We start from the raw sequence: 23,244 nt of genomic DNA, 5'->3' as shown, positions 1-23,244 counted from the left end.
TGTACAGATACAGCAATTAAGTTTTCTGTGAAAGAAAAAAAAATTAGAAAAAGACTGCCACGTGACACCTAGAAGCGTTTATTTTATGCAACAAACTTAAATATGATCATGTGTACATAAAAGTGTACACTGTATCTATGCTGAACAATGCCAGGAAACGTAATATTGATGCAACAATCTTCTAAAATAAACATTAAAAAATGAGCCTGGACAGGAAGACAAAATGCAAAACAGACTTACTTCCAATCAGCACAATGCTTAAAATTGAGAGCAATCCTAAACATTTCCAACTTTCCTTACAAAGCTGCCGAAGTCCAACTATTTTTAAAAACTGATTTTTTTTTCTTTACATCAATAATAAAAATCTGGTGACAAACATTATAAAATCAAATGCTGGACTGTCTTTACTCCTTTAAAATTTAGAATATTCCAACAGAACCGTAGGAGTAAAAACACTTAAAAGTGATATATGTTTTTATAAAACAAACATCAATATGTACATTTATTGCAAATTATATTAAACTAAAATGGAGGGAAAATTAAAAAATGAAATGTCTACTTGCGAATTAATAACAATTTTAAGTGATTACTTTCCCACTCTGATAAAAATCAGAAAGCAACATTTATAAAATTGCCACCACATGACTTTTCATAGCAGGGAACTGAAATCTGTACATCTTATTTTTGCAGAAAAGTAGGCAGGCAGAAAGAATTATACATAAAACAGTCTCCAAAAGTAAAGCAAAAAAAAAATTTTTTTTTTTTTTTTTCCTCTAGTCTTGTTTAAAATCCATTCAGTAGACTTCTACCTTTTCTGTGAAACATGGGAATACCTGGCTCTAGGATCATGAATTTTCAATGTCAGTGTAAGGACCTTCTCTGACTTTCTTTAAAAAAAATGCAGCATGAAAGTTAATGGTGTAAATACACTTTTAAACTCCAGAATGCAGGAACTGGAACCAAGTGTTAAGCAATTTGCTTAATTATTGACTTTTCATAAAAAAAGTCTCTGGGGAAATAAGTACAGATGCTTTTAGCCTCTTTCTCAAGAGTTTCTGCTTTACATTTCCATTGAGAAGGATTAATTTCATGTCAAAGGGAAGCATAGTTTTCCTTCTGGTTTCAGAGCTGAAAGCTGTGTGTTTTGAAGTAATTTCAGTTCCTGTACAGGAAATTTCTGAATCCTAGTTTTTGCAGAAGCTTGGAGCATGCCTTTATTTGGCCTTCATTTCCTCCCTTTTCGAGCAAGTTTTCTTTTTACCTTTATGAGGGGAGAAAAGGAAATGACAGTTAATTGTAAGGACATGGAAGTTACAATTGATTCTGAATCAAAATCCTAACAAATATTGTTTAGATTTTAGCTTTTACACTCTTTATACTGTGATTCTTCCAACTCCATCTTGTATCTGCTCAACAATTACATAATTAATTGAATACAACTGAACTCCCTTATTGTACAGCACAACTTCCTGATAAACTTGAAACTACACAACTTGAATTGTGCATTTTAGAATTCCATCACCAAGTAATGTTTTTTCAGCATAAATATAAGCAGTTATGCACTGCTTTCACTGGAAGCAGAGATTAAGAACAGTAACTTGATCTAATTAACTGTAATTACCAAGGTTTATAAAAATAGCCCATTTTACTTCAGAATAGGCAGTACTTCAAATGCTTTCCAAGTATTTACAGTAACTTGTACATGTCTACTTAAAAGCAAAAAACCTATTAGAGCTTTTTTTTACACTCAAATTTCTTTATTTCTTACTGTACAAACTACAATAAAGAAGTAAAAACAGAGAATTGTCCTGTATAAGATGCCTGCTACACCTTAAGGAAGCCTCCCTCTGCTATCTCTGTATCCTCAGTATCTTCCTGGCTGCTCCCACAGGCCTTAAAAAGATCCATTGCATTTTGAGAGTATTCTGAACTTGAGTCTATCTCCAACAGTGAATCTCCATCACTTCCAAGCACCTGGCTTCTGAAAAACGTTAACAATGTTTTGGTATTTTGTCCAAGAAACACTTGAGATATTACACATTTTAAAGATGTTATCTGACAGAGTAGCTTATTAAAGGCTACGGACAGTGCTATTTGTTCTTTTGAAAACTTGAAGAAATTTGACATATTGAACAAGCATTGCAAGGCAGTACACAAATATCACACTTTTGACAGAACATTTTACTGGTGTATAAAGCTTACTCTGAGAAGAAAAGGTAAAACTATTTTTGTTCAAGGTTCTCTGCAAGATCATCAACTTACAAATCTCTAGAAAGAAACTATTCCAATGATTCTTTGATTAATTTGTGATTTCTTAGAGCACACTGGTTTGCAGACCTTATTGCTCTCCCACTTTGGACTCTTTTGCATTAATTATGTACCAGGTCCAGCAAAACAAACTTCTCATGTAAATGCACATTATGATTTACTTGTACTGTAAACCAGTCAACGTGTTTAAACACTAAAACAGCCCAGATTATCATCCAAATCCTGGTTTGTAGTTTACAAAGTTCCAAATGTTAATTTTCAGTTACTTAAAACAGACATTACAGTACTGCTAACATTAAAACAAGCACAGACCCAAAATACCAGAAAATAGCTACAGTTGGCATTACAAATTTTCCTGTGCAGTAAAGACAGTTAGTTTCCAAGCCTTTGCTGTCACTGAAGGGAAGCACAGCAGAGTAGCCAAATGCCTGTATGCCTGGCTGCGTATTTCAGTGCAATGAATGCACTGAAACACCATCAACTCTGAGTTCCTTTAGACAGCAATTCTAGCAAGGGGAACCAGAATACATAAAAATAACATTTGGTGAAAACAGGTGAACTTTATCCTCCAGTTCCAGCTGCCCAGGTACTTACTTTGAAAAACAGAACTCAATGCAACATATGGTTGCAACATCTGCTGTGGTTTAGTTGTGCCCTTAACTATGCTAGGTCTGTTGTAATAGTAAACTCAGGGTCTGCCTTTAGACAGGAAAGGACCACCCCCCACCATGTATTTAATTATTTAATTTTTACCTCTGTAGATCAATTTGTCTCTGTGCTGCTGCTGGCTTTTTTGCTGTGTCTTGCTGTTTTGGTGCTTTGGCATTACCTGCCTCTAAACTCCCTGGACCTTCTTGGTTGGCTGCTGCCCTCTTCCTTCCCCTGACAGGTGGTTTATTTGTTTCCTCGTTTTTTGCAGTGGTACCCTGAGGTTCTGGTTTGGTTGGTCGCCCCCTTCTGGTTTTTGCTGCAAGCGATGGGCCTGTTTCTTCTACACTTTTTTCTTCTGTTTTTTGATGAATATTCTCAGTTCCAGATGCTGTCGCTGTTCTTTTTTTCCCACGTTCAGTGCTATTTCCTTGTGTTGTCTGATCAGAATTTATCTCCTAGAAAATAAAAATCATGAATGTGAAGACAAAAAGATTCCCAAAGGCAAACCCAAATTGTTACCTCCTTCCATCAGAAACATGAGTTTTTAAAATTTTAAGTATTGTTATGAAAACACATAACATGGTTTTAGACCTAGCAGTACGTTTTACTAAATGGGATTTTGGACCTTATCCTTGCAAAAATATTTTCTACATTGTGTGTAATGTTAGTAACTGCACCCAATCTATCTTTTAGTGGTGTGAGAGAGTACAGTAAGAATAATTATCTTTATGGGCTCCTCCCATGATCATTTTTCTGGACAAGTTCCTTTTACTGTCTCTTTGTCAAATGACAAAAGAAAACTGAGGAGCAGAAGAATTATTTCAATACAGCAGTATTTACTATTTACTTCCATACATGCAAATTGTGAGACCAACATTCAGTAAAGGTGCAGTTTACTGAAGACCTAAGTGCCAGTAAAGAAAAACTCAAGGGAATAAAAAAGTAAGATCAGACCAAAAATGAACTTGCTATGTTTGTTAATTCTTTGTCATGTCTGAATAGGTATTGCCTACATGCTATGTTCTTCTCAAGACACTGAACAAGGTAATGAAGTGATTAAATACCATGAAGAGGTGTCTGTATATCTGAAACAGAAAGAGTTAACAATGTACTTCTCTACACACAGCAGTATTCATAAGGAATCAAAGAGGAAGCAACTGGAAGCTAAGCCTTCATCTGAACACTGACTTCCAAACTAGCTGGGAGAAGGGGTAGAGAAAAGGATACTGAAGAAATATGGCTGGAAGGACTCAGCAAATTCAAACAAACTAATGCCACTATTCTATGTGCTGTATCTGAACCAAGGACTTTTTTTGTTGAATATTCTACTATTATTGTTTATGTGTTCAAATGAGTCAGGTAATCTCTGTAACCTTCACTATTGTTCCAGCAGCTTCATAGAAGACACTTACAATATGAACTTTACAGATTCTCTGAAATTTCAACTTCAGGAACACAGAAAGCATTTTTGAAGATTTACTTTATATGTGCTTTGCCTAATTTTTCTGTATGATGATACAAATCCAAAACACCTGGTTATTACTCTGATTACACCTAATAAAAAGAAATTAAGGAGATATATAACTTATTAAAAAGCCTAAATCAACTACATATCCCTACATTATTACAAAAATCTATTTTAAATCACAGAATCATCTAGGTTGGAAGCGATCTTCAAAAATCATCTTGTCAAACCCGTTGACAGTGGGGCCTCAGTGATTATCCAGGGCCTTGGCATGTCAAGCCATGAACACTGATAATCCACCACTTTTCTGGACAGTCTTTTCCAGTGTTTAAATTTCTCCCCAATGTTTTGGGGTTTTTTTGTATTTTTTTTCCTGCTTGCATCCAGACAGAATTCCCCTGAAGCAACAACTTCTAGTAGCCTTTTGTCCTTCCAGCAAGCAGCCTTGAGAATACTTCCATCAATCTCTTTCATAAATACCTTTTAGATGTTGAAAGACTGATTGATCCTCTCCAAAGCTTCTCTTCTCTAAGCTGAACAAGCCCAACACTTCAAATCTTTATTCCCACAATAACATTTCCATGCCTTAATCACCTTGGTGCCCCCTGCAAGGCTCCCTCCAGTTTTTCAGTATCTGCATCAAACTGGGGAGGATACAGTATTCCAGGTATGGCCTAATGAATGCCAAATGGGGTGGAATAACCACATCCCTCTAGCTGCTGACTACTCAGGACACAGCTTGCTGTCCTCACTGCAGCCAAGGCATACAGTCAGCTCATGCTCTGTTGGTAATCCACTGGGGATGGTCCCCCAGGTCCTTCCCAGACAGCCTGCACTCCAGCCAGGCAGATCCCAGCATGTGGTACAGCTGCTTGAGTTTAATCTATCCCAGGTGCAGGACTCAGCTGTGTTAAAATTCATGCTATTGTATGTTTTATAAGTTAAAAAATTATTATGATTTACACATGGTGTTCTCTCTTTAATGAAAGGGGGGTGAACCATACAATATATTTTTAACAGTTTAATTAATATTTTAGTTGTGACAAAATTCCAAAGTTAGATGTTTATTTCATGCTGTAGGACCGCTTGACATTTTCTTGGCAGTAATTTCAGTTGAAGCTACTACAGATGTAAACTTTCACTCTGAATCCCAGGCTCACTGTTACTTGTACTGGAAAATGCAGAATAAATGCGGGAATACTTTGGAATTTTAAAGAAGAATAAAATCTATTCAAATGAGTGCTATCAATTCCTCTGGATAAAATAAATGACTGTTATGAAGATACAGTCAGGCTAGGAAACTGACACAACTATATGAAATGAAACTGGATGTTACCAGTTCCTCAGAGACCACCTGCAGTGATATGTACTGAAAAAAACCCCAATGTCAAGCTTATTACAGACATCAGTATAAAATCCCTGGACATACCTTGTTTTTCACAGGTTCTGTCTTTGCTGGTGTGACTGAAATAATCCTCACAGGATTTTCATCATTTTCACTGACTCCGGTTTCTGATATATCTGAACTTTGTTCCCTGGGAACATCATGGAAGACATAACAAAATGAAAATATATTGAAAAGAAAAAATGTTTGGAAATTTGGGGGTAAAATAAAGGGGGTAAGGGGAAGGGGAATCAATGCAATAAGCTAAATTAGTTTAAAAACAATTGAATTTGCTGAAGTCCACACATGTATTTTCTTTCCCAGAACTGGGAAAGGTCTGAAAGGAATTGGCTGATCACTGAGCCAAATCCCTTACCACAGACACACCACTGTATAATGACTTTTGCAAACTTAAGACCAGAGCTTTAAAATCAGCTGTGTTCTTTTTCCAGATAGAAAGAGCCAATACTGGAAAATGTAGTGAAGAATAATAATCACCAATAATGCTTCAACTTTACAGAAAACAAAAGAACAAAACAGAAAAAAGTAAGATTATTACAACTTCTATCATGTACACTTTACTGAACAAATTCTGAACACAGTTATACTTTCCTTTGGCCTTACGAAATGTAGCGACTAGACTTGACTTTCTCTGCTTTCTTTAACCCTTTATTTTAGGCTGGTAATAAATTCCAAACCAAATTGCACAATATGAAAATCTGAAAGTATAAACTGTGTCTCCAGATTTACAACAAATTTTAAAACTCCACATCCATATAAAAATAATGTTGCTAGAAGAAACACTGAGTATTACCATCATAGGTCGCATCTTTCCACTGAGACCCTGGCTGCTTCAACAAGCTCTTTTTATCATACTTAATCTTACACAGATCAGAATATCCCATCTATATCAAAAAAGTTTTTTGTTTCCAGTCAGGATTAATCCTGATTTATACATCAAGACATCAACCACACAAACTGAACCAAAAAGCAAGTATGGAGATTTTACCTTTTGAGAACTACTACATTTTCTAAAACCAGACAAAATAAGGACACTCTTCCAACATGTAAGCACACACACCAAATCATGTCCTGTCCTAAAACTTGCAAGAACAATGGAGACCATTAAGTAAAGAGCTGATAAAAGAAATGTTGGACTCCCATACCTTGATCTGTTTCCTGCAGAAGAGCTCAGCTCAGAGTTTACACTGCTTCCAGTCTCTGATCCTGTAGTCCTAATATATGGTCTCCTTCCAGTTGCAGATAATGGTTTGTTTACTGTACCTAATACACCAGTTGGTTTTGGCTAGAAAAAAAATGTTTAAATCTTAAAAAATGCAAACTTCAGATACATATTTAATTTTACAAATATTTGCTTGAATATTTAAAAATACTTATCCTGGGATAAGTCTTGATCACAATGCCATCAGTTTAGAGCTACTAACCTTATCTTTACTTTAAAAACACTGTTTATGCTTTTACTTCTTGTAATTTAAGAGCACTTAATCAACTGCTCTTCTCTCTCTCATGCTTTGAAGACATAGCAGCTGGAGAAGTCTCAGCAAAAGCCAAAATGTTAGGCAATATTAGAGCTGAGAGCCTCTGGGTAAGTGTCCTGGGTTGACTGTATGATGCTTCTATGTCCAGTCGTCTGTTCTGTTTATACTGAATAAGTTTTGCACCTTTAAGACTTGTTCCAGGAGTGAAGGGGGGGAGAAGAAGCACAGAGTTTGTTTTCAGAAACTGCACTCACTCCTCTACATTCCTGCTCCTGGACTGTGGTGTCTGCAGACAGACAGACAGCGAGACAGGGCTCTCCTTTGCTTTTCAGTTAGTTTTAGCTAGCTGAGGCAAAGAAGTTCCCTGGACTGTGGCTTTGCCTTTTCTTTGGACCTGCTCAAACCTGCTCTGGACTGAACACCCAGCAGAGCACTGGCAGCTCACATGTGTGGCCCAGCGGGCCGGGCCTGGGCCGTGGCATTTCCAGTGCTAGAGGGACTGATCAGAGACTGAGTGAGCCAAGCTACAGCTCACCGAGGGGACTTTCTGAGTTTGTCCCTCTTTTGGAGCAGCAAGAGGTTTTATTGTTTAATACTGTTTAGGTTTTTTTTGTTTAATAAACAGTTTTCCCCATTTTTCTCCAAAGACGTATTTTTCCCGAACTGGTTGGGGGAGGGGCCAATTGAATCTGCTTCCTAGAGGAACCCCTTTGGGGGTTCTCTCCCAAATTTGCCCTGAACCAGCACAATAAGGATGAATGGGAAAGCAAATAAAGTGGATGTTGTTGTGGGAGTCTACTACTGACCACCCAGCCAGGACGTTACTAGCAATGCATCATTCTACAAGGAATTACAGGACCTTCTGGATCAACTGCCCTTGGCCTTATGGACATCCTTGGCCCTGTATATGGGGAACAGCAGACTTTGGGTGCTCTGGGAATCTGCTTTTGAAGGTATTTGATCTATGGACGCTGGTCACTTTTTAGGAACCATCTCTTAAAGCACAGGAACAGGCCATTGCAAAGTGTAAGATGTCAAGCAAGTCAGGCAGAAATCTAGCCTGGCTGAGCAGGGATCTTCTTCTGGAACTTAGGCAGAAAACAAAAAGTATACAGTATTTGGAAGCAGTGACAGACAATATGGCAAGACTACAGAAATGCTGTTCACCACTGCAAGGAGAAAATTCCTGTGGCCAAAGCTTGATTAGAGTTCAAGTTGGCCAGCACCATAAAGGTCACAAAAAAGGTTTTTTAAGATGTGTCAAAAGCAAAAAGAGGATCAGAGATAACACTGGGACATTACTTGATGAGGCTGGTCACCTCACAAACAGGAGGTGACAAAGCAGAAACATTTAACCCCATCTTTGCCTCTGTCTTCAATACCAATGATGGGCCCTGGGACCCCCAGAGCCCTGTGTTACAACACTCTGTCTAGGGGGAATGATAAACAACCCCAGTTCCCTCAGCTGCTCCTCATAAGACTTGTGGCTCCAGACACTTCACTCATTTTGTTTTCCTTCTTTGGACATGCATTAAACTCAGTTACTCAGTAAATGGAACAAATAAATTACTATATTAAAAGAATAATATGCTTAAGTAAATACTGTGCAGAATTAGCACTAGGATGATGCAGTCATGATGAACATGTGTCCAGTAACAAGCCTTTTCTACAGAGATTGCTGCTTTTTTTGTTAGCAAATGTTTTCCAGCATCTGTAATATCTTTCTCCCGCCTGCTCCATCATAACTTTCACCCATGGGAATTATATTTTCTTCTCGGGTATATCTTAATTTATTAACTTGGCCTCTAAGGAAATGTAAAATTACATGAAGAATGTGACATGCCAGTTACGAAAACTTCCGTGACTGCTCTCCAGGGACAAAATATAAAACTTCCTGTTGCCTACTGAGCCCGAGCACATGGGTCAAGTCATCAGCCACAGCAAGATCTAAAACGTCGTAACTGTATCAGAGAACACCAAAGAGATAGTGTTTACTTCTAAATCATATTTATATAATTATATGCAGAAAAGTAGTATAAAAATATAACATAAATATATAAAAACATAATAGTTCAGTTAAAACTCAAGCTGGCCACTGCAATGGAAGATAATAAAAAATTTTACAAATACATTAACAAAAGGAGGGCAAAGGAAAACCTCAATGCTTTACTGGACATGAAGGGGAACATTGTAACCAAGGATAAGGAAAAAGCTGAGGGATTTAATGCCTTGCCTCTTTAACAGAAAGGTCAGTTATACTTAAGTTACCTATCCTCTGAACTGGTAGACAGGGACAGGGAGCAGAACAGATCCCCTGCAATGCAGAAGGAAGTAGCTAGTGGCCTGGTGAGCCACTCTGACACTCACAAGTCTATGGGGCTGAATGGGATCCCCCGGGTGCTGAGGGAACTGATAGAAAAGCTCACCAAGCCACTCCAGCATTTTTCATCAGTCCTGGTTAATTGGAGAGGACCCAGATGACTGGAGGTTGGCCACTGTGATGCTAATCTATAAGGTGGCCAGAAGGAGGATCTGGGAGATCTACAGGGCTGTCAGCCCGATCTTGGCAGCCAGGAAAGTTATGGATGATCTGTTGGTTATCTTGAGTGTGATCACAGGGTGTGTACAGGGGATCAGGCCTACCCAGCATGGATTTAGGAAAGATGGGTCCTGCTTGAGCAACCTGATCTCCTTTTATAATCAGATGACCTACCTAGTGGATGAGGAAAGGCTCTGGATGTAGTCTACCTGGACTTCACTAAAGCCTTTAATGTTGTCTCCCACAGCATACTCTTGGAGAAGCTGGCAGTGCATAGTGTGGACAGTTGCACTCCTCACTGGGTTAATAGCTGGCTGGGTGGCCAGGCCCAGAGAGTGGTGGTGAAGGGTGCTACATGCAGCAGTGGCCAGTCACTACAGGTGTTCCCAAGGGAGCAGTACCTCTAGTGATGACCTGGACTAAGGGATTGAGTGAGTGTCCCCTCAGTCAGTTCACAGATGACACCAATTGAGTGGCAGTACTCTCTGCTGGAGGGCCAAAGGCTCTGCAGAAGGACCTGGACAGGCTGGATCAATTGGCCAAGGCCAGTGCTATGAGGTTCAACAAGGCCCCCTGCCAGGTCCTTAGGTCACAACAAGCCCAGGCAGGGCTACAGGCTGGGGAAGAGTGGCTTGAAAGCTGCCCAGTGGAAAAGGAGCTGGGAGTACTGGCTGAGAGCTGCTGAACACGAGCCAGGGTGTGCCCAGGTGGCCAAGGAGGCCAATGGCATCCTGGCCTGTGTCAGCAACAGTGTGGCCAGCAGGACCAGGGCAGTGACTGTCCCTCTCTACTCAGCACTGGTTAGACCACACCTTGAATCCTGTTCCCGATTCTGGGTCCCTCACTGCAAGGACACTGAGGTGCTGGAGTGAGTCCAGAGAAGTGCAACGGAGCTGGTGAAGGGTCTGGAACAAAAGTCTTATGAAGAGCAGCTGAGGGAGCTAGGTGTGTTTAAAACTCTTTATAATGCCTGAAAGGAGGTTGTAGCCAGGTGGGGAGTGGCCTCTTCTCCCAGGCAGCTAAAGACAGAAAAAAGGCAATGGCTACAAGCGGTGCCAGGAGAGGTTGAGGTTAAAAATCAGGAAAAATTCCTTCACTGAAAGGACTGTCAGGCATTGGAATAGACTGGCCAAGGATGTGGTAGAGTCACCATCCCTGGAAGTATTCAAGAAATACTCAATATGGCATCTAGAGCCGTGGTTAGTTGATATGGTGGTGTTTGGTCAGTGGCTGGAATAAATTATTTTGGAGGTCTTTCCAACCTTAATGATTCTGTGATATCTCCTACTGTTGTACTGAACCTAATTCTGCATTACATTTTGGGAAGCCTCTCCCAAAGGTGCTCTGCTTTGCAAATAAAGGATGTTAGCATCACAGAACATCTCTGGCTGGGACTCTCTGAAACAGATGTTCAAAAGTGCATAGACATTTGCAGATGAATTTAACAGCATTAAAAACTATATTACAACTGAAAATTTAAGATCACCAATGCTAGTGGTGTCACAATTCTCTACATGCACCATAACTTTATGCCAAGCTTACTTCAGTAATAGAAGAAACTGTAATCAAGAACCTCTACCTCAGTGCACAAATAACAATCTTGGTGTTGTGTACTCATCAGGTAGCATGTTCAAGGAATTCATTATATGTCATCAAATAAAGAGTTACAAATTACTGTGCATGAACTCTTAATATAATTTTTAAACTCTAACAGTCCAGAACACTTTAAAAATCACAAGTAATATTCAAAAGCTTGCAACTTGTCAAAATATAGTACCTTTCCTGTCAAAAGAAGAACCCTTGTCTCTTCTGAAATGTAATTCCTGTCATTGCAGAAATCCTGCATAAAAATAAAAATTAGTTTGTATTTAATGTGTCAATCTCAACTCTTTTTTTTTTCTATATACACTCAACTAACTACTCAGATGCAATTATCAAGAGTTACACATAATTCACACCATGCAACCTGCTGACCAATGAATCAATCTAATAAAGATAGGTCAAGCTTGTAGTTTGGTGAAGATTTACAGCAAGCATTATTGAATGATAGCATACCATATCTGAAATTGGGATGAAAGTGACATGAATTTTTTTAAATGATGCAAAATTGCTTTCCCTATTTGTTCACTTGCACATTTTTAATGGGAAGTCCTAACAGAGGAAGAGAGGTGCCATTTTCTCTAAACAAGCTTAAAGTTGTTACTTTTGTCACTCCAAGTATCAGAGTTTACACAGACTGAAATCCTGTAACTGAATAAAGGCACCAGCTCACTGTTACATGGCATCTGCCATTTCACAATAAAATAGAAAACAAATTTTGCTTAAACAGACTCTGGAAAGGCTGTTAATTAACAGCCTAGGGCACTGAAAAATGTCAGCCAGTACATTCTCCAGGACAACTAAAACATCAGGTCTGGTCCAGAGAATTACTTGTGCTCCCCTTACACTCTTCAGAAGAAGGTCTCTTGGAGAGCAGTAGTGCCACTGCTGACAGCAGAGCTGTACTTGCCAAAGCTAGTAATAAGAGGACCAACTTGTACAGCAAGCAGAACAGCCCAACAGCTACTGACAGATAGTAACATATCATGGGTAACATAATGTTCCCTTTTTTTTTCTGATTTGCATTCTAATTCAGATATACAGTCAGAAAATACATATATTCTCATATATTCAGATGCACTTGTAAATCACACTAATGAAATTATTCAGCAATACATGCCAACATATCAGCATTAATTCCAATTAGCTCTCACCTGGTTACAAACATTTCTGTCACGTGTTCATAATACAGAGAGCACAGCATAGAGCTGACATTAAAAAATTAATTGCTGATAATAAAATATACATTTTCCCACTCATTGTCTTACGGAGATAACCAGCTCTCAATCATCAAAAAAAAGTATTTTCCATTATTACTTTGGAAATAAAATTAACAAATTTACCTTTTCAGGTTGTGTAAAAAATTTGGTTGGCAATACAGGGTCCTTTGGTGAATCTGCATTGCACAAAGCACTTTTGCTGTTGATTACACATAGTGCTACATCACATACTGTGTAAAGTTTCTGGAGAAAAAAAGAAGAAAAGCATGCTTTAGGAATTACTTTTTTTACAGCATAGAAAGAATGCAGTAGTTAAAAAAGTTTAAAATATGTGTTTAAATAAGCACCACTAAGGATATTTTAAAAAATTATATCATTATCCATACTACTGGGTCCTAAAACACATGGAGAAATCCTCATTTTTCGTATACTATTTATAAAACCTAGTAATATTTTACATGACTATGTTGTACAATTGAAGCTCTTGCTCAATCAAATCACCTTAAATGGTTTCTCATCTCTGCTAGAAACTAATGGGTTTAACAACAACTGTATAATACAATGTTTCCTCTCCCAACAGCAGAAGATACTTATGTGAGGAAACTAGGCAGTTAAAATAAGGCAGGCAATAGGAGGAATACTTTTAAAAAATGCAGGTATTATGTACTGGCTGAGGTCAGCAAGGTTTTGCAAGAACAAGATTGGAAACATACAGACAGTGCTTGCAATTAGCAGTGTCTTTAAAAAAACATAAAAATCTCAGAGCTAGCTCTTTCAGACTTCCTGCAAATCCTGCTTGTGAAACCCTCAGCTCATCACCCAGCACTAATCTCAACTGCATTTCTTACTTCATTGGCCTTTGGCTCATCAGGAGACTGAGCATCTCGGGTAAGCTTGATGTTTTCTGACATCTTTTTCATGAAGGCATGGCTATTGTTTTCATTCTTTGTCATTAGAACTTCAAGCATGAACCACAGGCACCTAAAAAGCCATAAAACCACAAGCAATTACACTCCAGCTTTTTATACTACAGCTCCTATATACAGCAAAGTTTTACAAAATTTTGTTAGCTGTACTAGCTTTTTCTTAAGAAACCAAAATCAATTTGAAGACATAAACAGGTAACTTCATATAGTGGTGTAAACAGAGTCTAGACTTTTACCACACACAGTCTCAACTGTACTCCTTTGAGTAAACCTGCCAAATTAGTGTGCTTATTATTAAATCTGTAAATACTGCCCAGCCAATCAACTTTTTTCTCTTCCACATATGAAGAGAAACAGTAATTCTGGTGCTATCATCACCCAAATGAAATTCTGTAATCACTATTTTGAACATCATGTCCCTGTCAACAGTGGACCATGAGCACACTCAAGGCAGGCTTAAACAAATCATGCTGCTGCTAGACAGTTATCCACACGAGGTGGATTAATACTGCAGTTCAAATAGGAGAGGAGATCCAAAAAGCAGGTCAGATTCTTCCTAATGTTCCATATGGGAGGAAAATTCCTAGCCTTCCTAGGTTTCTTTCTTTAAATCTAGCTTACTTATAGTGAGACTACATTTAATTTTGACTGAAAGTTTGTTTTAAAAATTTGTCAATTATGATATAAAGTCCAACTGGTCCAGCCATGCTATCATTTGCTACCAAGCTCCACCACTGCATATGGTTAGAGGGTCAACAGTCACTGTAAGGTAAAATAGTACTTAGCTGGGAAAGACATACAAATTCCCTGTTCACAAAAGCCCCCATCTTATTACCTGATACAAACTGTAATCAAAGAGATGAAGGAACATTTCTCTCAAAAGCTCAGAGGTTAATGCTCCATCAAAATACTTACAGAGCTATCTGATGTTCAAGAAACTAAGATGTCTCTAGTCTGACTTGCATCCAAGAGCTACAAAGGCTATAGCAATCAATCTGTTAGACAGCTTTACATCCATGTATCCACTGTTTTCAAGAACTTGAATAGGATGAATACAGGACCAGTAACATACTGCCCTGACCCAGGTTCTGCAAAATCCAGTGTTACCCCAAGATTACGACTGAGAACACATTATACTCTGGTAATTCCAGTTAACTCATGTCAAATTCAATAGGTTGACTTTCTCACTAAGTCAGCGAATTACATAAATAATTATCAACTTTGAACAAGACCTGTCCAAAACACCAGTGGGATTTTATGTAAAAAAATATGCACCTAGAGGAACACAGCCACATAAAATCATTCTTTGTATCCATTTCAGTGATTTCAGAATATGAATTCGGAAGAGACAGATGCTTGAGACAGTATAAAGATAAAAAACAACCAACCCCAAACATACCCCTGCAGGACAAACTTAAAAAACTTCATCAGTAACAGTAAGTATCACAGATAATGGTTCAGAACTGCTAAGCATGCATTTTCTGTACATCATTGTATCTAGGCCATGTAAACCAAAACGAACTAGGGAGACACCTACAAAACACACTGCAAAGCCTGTTTTTCCAACTTTTCAAGCATCTATGTTAACACTTTAAAGTGAACACTAAGACATTCAGAGCTGTTAAAAGAAACACTGTATCACATTGAATGGAAAACATTTTTCTCATATCTCAGGAGACTCTTCAGAGAAGTATTCCTGCCAAAATTCCCCTACAGAGTATTTCTTTGTTTGGAGCAGTCCCTTCTGGCTAGTTCAGCCAGCCTGTGACAAACATGAGGGAGGAAATTCAACAACAAAGAAAAGCTATACAAGGACCGTCCAAAAAAGCTCTACACACTAGAAAGTGATTCTCAAAGAAAGTATTAACTCAGTGACTGCAAATCAGAACTTGTTCCCATGCATTTTGGATAAAGTACATGCTGGAGGATGCTTTCAGATGTTGCCAGGAACAGAGAGTGCTGGGACAAAATGTAGACTTGTTGGTAAGGTGAAAAATCTTCACTGACTTCAGGTCTGACCTGAATTCACACCTGATTCAGGTATGAGTCAAGTAACTGAGAAATCATAACACACCAAACTTTTAATTTAGAAAAATAATCAGACTTGGACTGTGAGAAGTGAAGGTGCAAAAAGCATTAAGATCTGAACTAGTCTATTGGTGCCAAAAAAGAACTGCTTTTTGGATGATGAATATTGTTGTATGTGGTTATACATGCCTAATACAAAACCAACAAAGCTCAGTTTCATCAAAAATTACTACAACAAAAAACGAAAACACTAAAACCAGAGCTGTGTGATGGGAGAGACAACATGCTTTAACAATTCTGAAGTGGTGTTAACTATTGTTTAAAATTTTAAAATTCAATGCAAGGCATAAGGAGTAAAAGAAGTTCAATTAAGATGTGAAATATTATTTGAGGCACACAAGAAGGTCTGAATGTGGAAACAGTACAGAACAAGCTCCTGCCAAGTATGACGGTATTGTACACAGTGATCTGTGCTGAATACATTAAGAAGTACTAAGCCTGCACTGCTGATGTACAGTGCAAATGGTAAGTCAGCAGCAAACTTAGAATGAATTTTAGTAGGCTTGCACAGGAAGGGGATAATAAGCTTTCAGTGAGGCAGGACCTACCTAGCCTCATTATTTTCATGTCTTGGAGAAGCACCCTATTTTTAAAGTTCCAAAATGTTTGAACTAACATTACTTGACATCCTATAAATATTCCTAGGCACAAAGGCAAGACTCTAAAATCATTACTTACTTTACAAGCATACACAACTCACTAATTTGGTATACTACAGTATGACCTACAGGTCACTATTTGGGCTGTCAGAATATACTGCTAAGCAGTTGTTGATGCCTTCTTCCCATGGTTAGTGTTCCATATTTCCATTTACTGGGTTGCAAGACGCTGTTGATAAAACAAATATTTCTTCTTCCTAATTCGTTTTTTCCTCTTCCTAATCAGTTTCTTTCCAAGTGCAGAACAATTCTCAGCATAAGAATTCTATAATCACTTGACACTTACTCTTTGACATCACGAAGCTGATCAACATCCTGAGGTTTTGTGAAATCTGGATCATGTGCCAGTAAGTGAATCATATATGGTACCACATATTCAGGCAGCAAAGACAGCAATTTTTCTATAGGAACAACAACAAAAAATTGCTTCTATATTACACATACACATGCATCATAAGAAAAACTTTTTCAAAGTACAACTTTTTCAAACATGAAATGTAAAATTTTGACTTGCATGTTCTTCCTATTGACTTTACTTTTAATGAATCATTAAAAAAAATGAACATGTTTTACTACTACAAAACTACTTGGTCTTGCTTCAGGAAGACGGTCATAAAGCCTAAAAATATCATGACACTAAATTTTGTTTTCTGAGCAAAACAGCTACAACCATTAGAGTACTATATTTTACATCCATATTTCTCAGCAATGTACAGAGGAGTATTTTATAGTTTGTGCTAATACTGAACTAAGTAAATTTAGATTTGAATGTGTCTAATATAAAGATGAGAAAACAGATTAAACTTATATAGTGTTTCTTTAGAAAAGCCGGTTGCTTAAGGTTTAATAATTATTCCTTCCAGATTAGTATTATTGTAGTCTTAACAATTTTAGTGAAATACTAACCATTAGCCATAGGATTCTGCTTAATATATTCTCTTCGTATACTGATGTTTTTGAGCAAGCACTGTCTGGCATGTGCTCTTCTCTCCTTCACAGGGTCTTTGGCACACAAAGCAAAGATTGCCATATATTCCAAAGGGAGTAGTAACTTCACAAGTGCCTTATGCAGCTTCTGGGCAAATATCTGCCTCACTTGGTAGCACTCATCCTACAGCAACACAAATCATGAAACTGTAACCATCAAAATCCTGGTCTTTAAAAAAAAAAAAAAAAAAAAGGCATTCAAGGTAGAATTATAAGGAGGCTTTTTAAAAATACGAACAGAAGCAGCACTATAAACATTTGAAACTTCAATAACTCTTGTGAAAGCTGCAGTGAGGAACAGAATATACTTTGTAGCAGCAACAAAAGCTCAGACATAAGGACTCAGAACTCAATTAAGGGTCACTTCAATTCTAATGCAGTTACTTACATTAATGACGAGTGCACAGAGCTGGAACTGTTCTGGGGTAATTATTTCATGGTAACAGGGTTCCTGTGCAAGCTTCATTATTGCACTACCAGCAGCTAATCTCAGTCGAGACATATCTGATTTACTAAACATGGCAGAGAAAAACCCCAAATAATTAATCACAGCTCACCACAACTATCCTTAAATTACCTGTATGTCTCAATTTCTTCTTTTTACAGGATCAGTGACCAATCAATGAAGTCCCAGTAACACAGCTCCAGATCAAGCTAAATTAACCCTACCAAATTTGTGAAAAATAAAGTGCTTTACTTTCCCCACCAAAAAACCTATCATTTCATTGTTTTACTCAAAGCAGATGAGTCAAGTGTCTTGTTTTCTTATCACTGTCTAAATGAAAGCAACGCTTCTGCCACAGTTTCTCTCTTTCCTTCTTTCACCCTCAAGATGAAGTTGAGGTGCAGCTACCTCACAGTCGGAATGAAGACGCTCCACCCAAGATAAAATCAAACATGCTTGCAAGGTGGTTATCACTCAATGGATTTCAAAGATACCTCTGCAGGTGTTCTACTCTCTACAATGTCTTTTACTAGGAAAATAATCTAATTTAGAACTCTGTAGGTATTAGCAAATTGCAAGAAAGGGAGTATCTAACAAAATTTCATGCTGCCACTCCACTCCTAATATTACTACTCTGATCAGATCTGTAGCCAACATGGTGCTGACCTGAACATTCCACAAGCACTCTAAAAGAACCAGAACTTAGAATTTCTTTGAAATTCTAAAACAAAATTTATGGAAGCCTGCAAGGAACAAAATCTGACCTGATTCTCTTCTGTTCTGTCAGGTCTCCTTCGCTGACGAGCATAGCTGACAACAACCGGAGTGTGGAATTTGCGGATTTTGACTGGTTGTTTTTCATACCCAACAACCAGCGTACCAAAAGTTTAATTGCCTGCACCTATCGCACACAAACAAATCAACAATCAACTTACTAGCCAGAGTTGGTACGTTACTAAAACCTACTGTTGGCAAATTGAAATTCTCATAGATTTCTGTGTATTAGAGCTGATACATTTTTAAAGAACAGAATGAAGCAGTAAATATTTAGAGTGAAGAAGAAGAAGCAGCAGTATTTCTGACCTCAGGAGACAACAACTATGGTCCACTGTCTTTGCAGATTTGCAGCTGCAAAGGATGCAGGATACTTAATATATGATTAAAAGTAAAAGCAACTAGATAAAAATTCCTAGAAATGGCCATAATTAGGTTCCCATTCATCGGGGTCTCAATTTATTTAAAATCTGTTTACAACTCAGTAAAGCCAAAGTCTTGTAAGAAAAGCTAAACTTTTGAATTTCTTGATCTTCTTAATGCTCTGAATAATTAATATCAGTAAGTGAAGACAACAGAATGCATAGTTTCTATCAGTTTTATCAGTTTTGTGTATAACCCACAAAAATATTCTAATAGGACTAATACAAAAACACTTGAAGGGATTTATTCTAATATTCCCCATTGCACAGCTTGAAGTAAATTTTTAATTGCAGATATACACATTATTGCTGTCAGCAGATAACACACCTTTGCTAGTACTTCTGGAGAGACTTCTTCATCTGGAGACCACAATTTTCCATTTTTCTCACCTGTTGACTATAGAAATTCGTGTAAGTATACAAACTGGTTCAGTCCATACTTCAGAAAATGAAGAAGTAAAAATAGAAGAAAGTAATGGATTAGGCTTTCTTTTACAAAAAATACCTTTTATAATGCAATTATCACTGTACTAACCACTTACAGAACATTATTTTATAGACTCGTTTGACAAAAGCTCTACTCTCCACAGAATTCATAAAAGGCTAACAGCATAATAAGCACTTACAAAAAAAAAAAAAAAAAAAAAATCTTACCCTGTCATTCATTAGGAGATCTTTCACAATGAAATTTGCAACAACAGATTTCATTGGAGAAGCAAACTGGTCTGGAGCCAACATAGAAATATGACCCAAAGAGACCAAGGGAGTTATAAGCTGTTCTGGTACATCAGCATTCAAACTTCTACTAAGAGGCTGGGAAAGGAAAAGTAAAACAAAATTCAAAATTCAGCTTCAGTTAATAAATTAACATGTCTTAAAATAGTTTATTTTACTCCTGTATCGCTGGTGCATTTCACTGTTTTTCCAAAAGAATTAATAAAATTAGCAATCAGAAGTATAAAGAATACAATTTCCTATTCAATAGAGTAAATAAAAATCTTATGTAAGGTAAGGGCAAAACAAATTCTATATTCTCTTTATATTTTAATGTGAAACACATTCAAACCTGAGTGACGTGGGAAAAAACGTTGACTTAATTTTGTTGTGAAGTTATGAAAACCTGAATCCCAACTGCCAGTGGTAGAAAACAGCAGCCAAAACCTTGGAAAGCACCAGAGACATTTATTTCTACTAGCTGTCAGTATTTACCTTCCAGGTAACAGTCACCAGGACAATTCCTGTATCACCTTACATCACTGCATCAGATTCTGGTATTAGGGAGGGAACAAGCACTCTCACAGAAGTCTAAGCAGAAATCCAACTCTGCAAGCCTAATTCAAAGCTTTTCACACTTATAAATTATGCACAGGCTCAAAGACAGCCAACATTAAGAACCAAAAATATTTTACAAGTGCAGATTAATAATGTTATTGTTTAAAAGATGACAGTGAGAAGTAATAAACTGCTCTGTATAGAAAGTCTTTTTGCTTAATAACTTGTCTAAGGAAGCAGAAAGTGAGCAGTGAGCTGATGTTTGAGCTTACAGCCAAGTTGTTCTGCACTAACTGCCTTAGTGAGGCAAGGCTGTATGTGTAAAGACCTTAAAGCTGGATAATTCAATACAGCCTGACAGCAGGGCATATTATCTCTCATTTAGTATCTCCTGAACGTGTCCCCATGGGATTTGCTGTAGATCAGGCCAGCATATTTAGCTTACTTCTCCCATGCAGACAAAAAGAAAAACCTTCATCTATCACACATGAGATTAGTAAATTGTGACTTTAAGACACAAATATTAATAACTTGCGATTGTAAAATTAATGACTTAACTACCATACACCTGTAGGCTTCCTGACTTCATAAACTTTTACCTGTTAATAAACAGTAGGAATTAATTTTAATTACTAGTATCAACTAATAACAGAAACAAATCTTAAAAACAAAAAGGCAACACATACCTCAAAGATTTGTGCAAGTTGTACTTCTTTATTTGAAAATATGGCATGTATACAGTGAACAGCTTGTTTTGCCTGATGAGGAGTGCCTCTTTTTGCTTTCTGATGCAAAATTGGAATTAGTGTTCTGTGTGAACAGTAAATAGAATACTTCAAAATTCAATTTGCAATCTACAAAAAAATAGGTATCTTCACACACACAAATCTATCATCACTATTTCATAAATCAAGTGTTCCTTTCAAGTCTGTTCAGGAAAGATCACAATCAAAGTAAAAAACGGGATGGAACTGTATTTAGCAATACTTGAATATCTGACCGTACACATACAAGAAGGAAACAGCCCACAGGAAAAAAAAAAAAAAAATCAAACATGAAAGAAAATAATGATCAAAATAAAGCTATTTAGGAAGACAAATGTAAGGTGGGGGCAACATGACAATTTCAGGTAGGATGAATTCCTGGACTTACTATCCAAGCCTGGGAATGACAGGGCTGAAGAAAATCTGTGAAAGCTAAGAATAATCACTGAACATCAGTGTGTTTACAGGCTTTTATAACCAGAACTTTTAATCACAACATATACCCAAGTAAACAACTGCTTTGCTGTGAGATTTTGAATCTCCTGCAATCTATCTGCTGATCAGAAGGCATGGAAGGAAAGTGCAGGGCAGAAGCCACTCCCGATACCCGGTCCAGGTTGGTCAGACTGTTCAGTGTTACTCCCCAGGCAGTGCTGGAAGGCAGGCCTGTCCCCTCAGAGCTCAGCAGCTGAGACACTAACTCAGCAGGTTCACCCTGCAACTCACCCAGGAACTAACATGAAAAAACAAAACTACCTAGAAAGAGTCGGACACAGAAACATCCCCAAAATTTTTCCCACTTTCTTGAAAAGCTCTTTTATAGTATTCAGTACATGGATTAATCAGCACCTCACCGACACATTCTACAAAGTCAAAATCAGCAACTGAGGCTACAGGGCAACTTGCTGGGTTGAAAGGATCAAACCTCAGTTTCCTCAAAACTGCCACAAAATCCAAAACCAAACAAAGACCCTGACAAACATGTTAACAGTATCCTGAAGTAAAAAAGACTCTTCTCAAACCTGCCAAGATTCCACAAATTGGATTAAGAGCCAAAACAGGACAGGATTCAGTAAAACCTACAGTTAAAATAAGCTTCAACGCCTAACCTACAGCTTTCATGGTATTAAGTACATGTATATTAAAGTGTCTTTGCTAGGCAGCTGTTACAAACCACACCTTAGTATACCCCAACTGACACAAATCTGCAAAAGGTGAAAACTGAAATGTTGACATGCACCTTTACATGTTTACATCTACAAGTTTACACCTGGTCCACAGGCTCTGTTTGAGCATGGCCAGCGCATTCATCAGGGTCTCGAGTCACGTGGTAGTCTTTGTGCATGAACTGGTACGAAACCCCTTATTCATTTCCTATACAAGGAAGAAGAACTTGAGCTGCTGCTGGTGAACACTGCTTCAAATGACAGCAAGTCATCTGCTCACAGAAGCATTTAAAAAACCCCCAAAATACAAACAGGTCCCTTGAAACAAACTATCTTGTTGATTGTACAAGATCATTCATATATGATAAAGATTTCTGAATATATGAAGTCTGGAACATCTACTTGTCCTCAGGTGTCTTCTTCTTTGTGTCAGCTGTAAACAATGACATTGTTTTTCAGAATGCCAACCTGACTTGCTTGGAAACCACACCAAGGATGCTACCTCCACTTTGACAGTTACATTTTTGAGAGCTCCCAGGCTAAACTTCACCAATACCTGGCTAAGGCACAAAGTCAAAGAAATGTCAGCAATGCCAGATCCTTTGAGAGAACATGATATAGCCCAGCAATAGAGTATTGATTAAATTCTGGTAGGGAACCAAAGACACTGGGGACTATACGGGGGACTGTACTGACAATGGAGACTGCTGGGCTTTTCTTTCTTTTTACCCCTACAAATGTCTTAAAACATATCTCATATACCTGTATTTGTAGTATTTTTCTTTTGTCCAAAATCTGATCCCCATTCACAAGAATTGCTGAGGTTACAGCTTTAATTTACAGCAAACTTAAAAGTGTACACTGACATGCATTTTAGCATGGCAATATCCAAAATACTATTTCAATATATAAGAACTTGAAACATGTGATTTACTATTTGGACAAGTTAGTTAATGACAGGCTGATTTTAAGGTTTCAGATGTTACTCACAAAGTATTTAATAGTCTGTGAAAACCTAGTAGATTATGCAGCTTTAATCAGCAGTACAGCATGAACTGCATGACAACTTACAGACAGACAATTATTCTTTGCTAGAAACTCATGCTTGTTTTTAGA

General features: G+C 37.7%; 1 protein-coding gene across 2 annotated transcripts in view; it reads right to left on the bottom strand.

The window, feature by feature from the left end:
* Positions 1–62: 62 nt before the first annotated feature.
* PDS5A (PDS5 cohesin associated factor A) overlaps positions 63–23,244 on the bottom strand; it is a 77,077-nt gene continuing 53,895 nt past the window's right edge. Inside the window, exons 20-34 of one of the 2 annotated variants that reach the window (XM_053975190.1) lie at positions 20,885–21,008; positions 19,581–19,739; positions 19,255–19,323; positions 18,495–18,631; positions 17,674–17,797; positions 17,205–17,409; positions 16,585–16,699; positions 13,474–13,606; positions 12,749–12,868; positions 11,584–11,646; positions 6,935–7,074; positions 5,814–5,919; positions 3,022–3,374; positions 1,831–1,981; positions 63–1,261 (exon numbers count right to left, since the gene is read on the bottom strand). In XM_053975190.1, coding sequence (XP_053831165.1) covers positions 1,226–1,261; positions 1,831–1,981; positions 3,022–3,374; positions 5,814–5,919; positions 6,935–7,074; positions 11,584–11,646; positions 12,749–12,868; positions 13,474–13,606; positions 16,585–16,699; positions 17,205–17,409; positions 17,674–17,797; positions 18,495–18,631; positions 19,255–19,323; positions 19,581–19,739; positions 20,885–21,008 — 2,035 coding nt within the window. In that variant the 3' untranslated portion in view covers positions 63–1,225. The remainder of the gene's footprint in view (positions 1,262–1,830; positions 1,982–3,021; positions 3,375–5,813; positions 5,920–6,934; positions 7,075–11,583; positions 11,647–12,748; positions 12,869–13,473; positions 13,607–16,584; positions 16,700–17,204; positions 17,410–17,673; positions 17,798–18,494; positions 18,632–19,254; positions 19,324–19,580; positions 19,740–20,884; positions 21,009–23,244) is intronic. The other variant, XM_053975192.1, reaches the window with a different exon arrangement.

The sequence above is a fragment of the Vidua macroura genome, chromosome 4 (genome assembly GCF_024509145.1).
Source record: "Vidua macroura isolate BioBank_ID:100142 chromosome 4, ASM2450914v1, whole genome shotgun sequence".
Taxonomy (NCBI): domain Eukaryota; kingdom Metazoa; phylum Chordata; class Aves; order Passeriformes; family Viduidae; genus Vidua; species Vidua macroura.
This window is presented reverse-complemented; position numbering and strand designations above follow the sequence as displayed.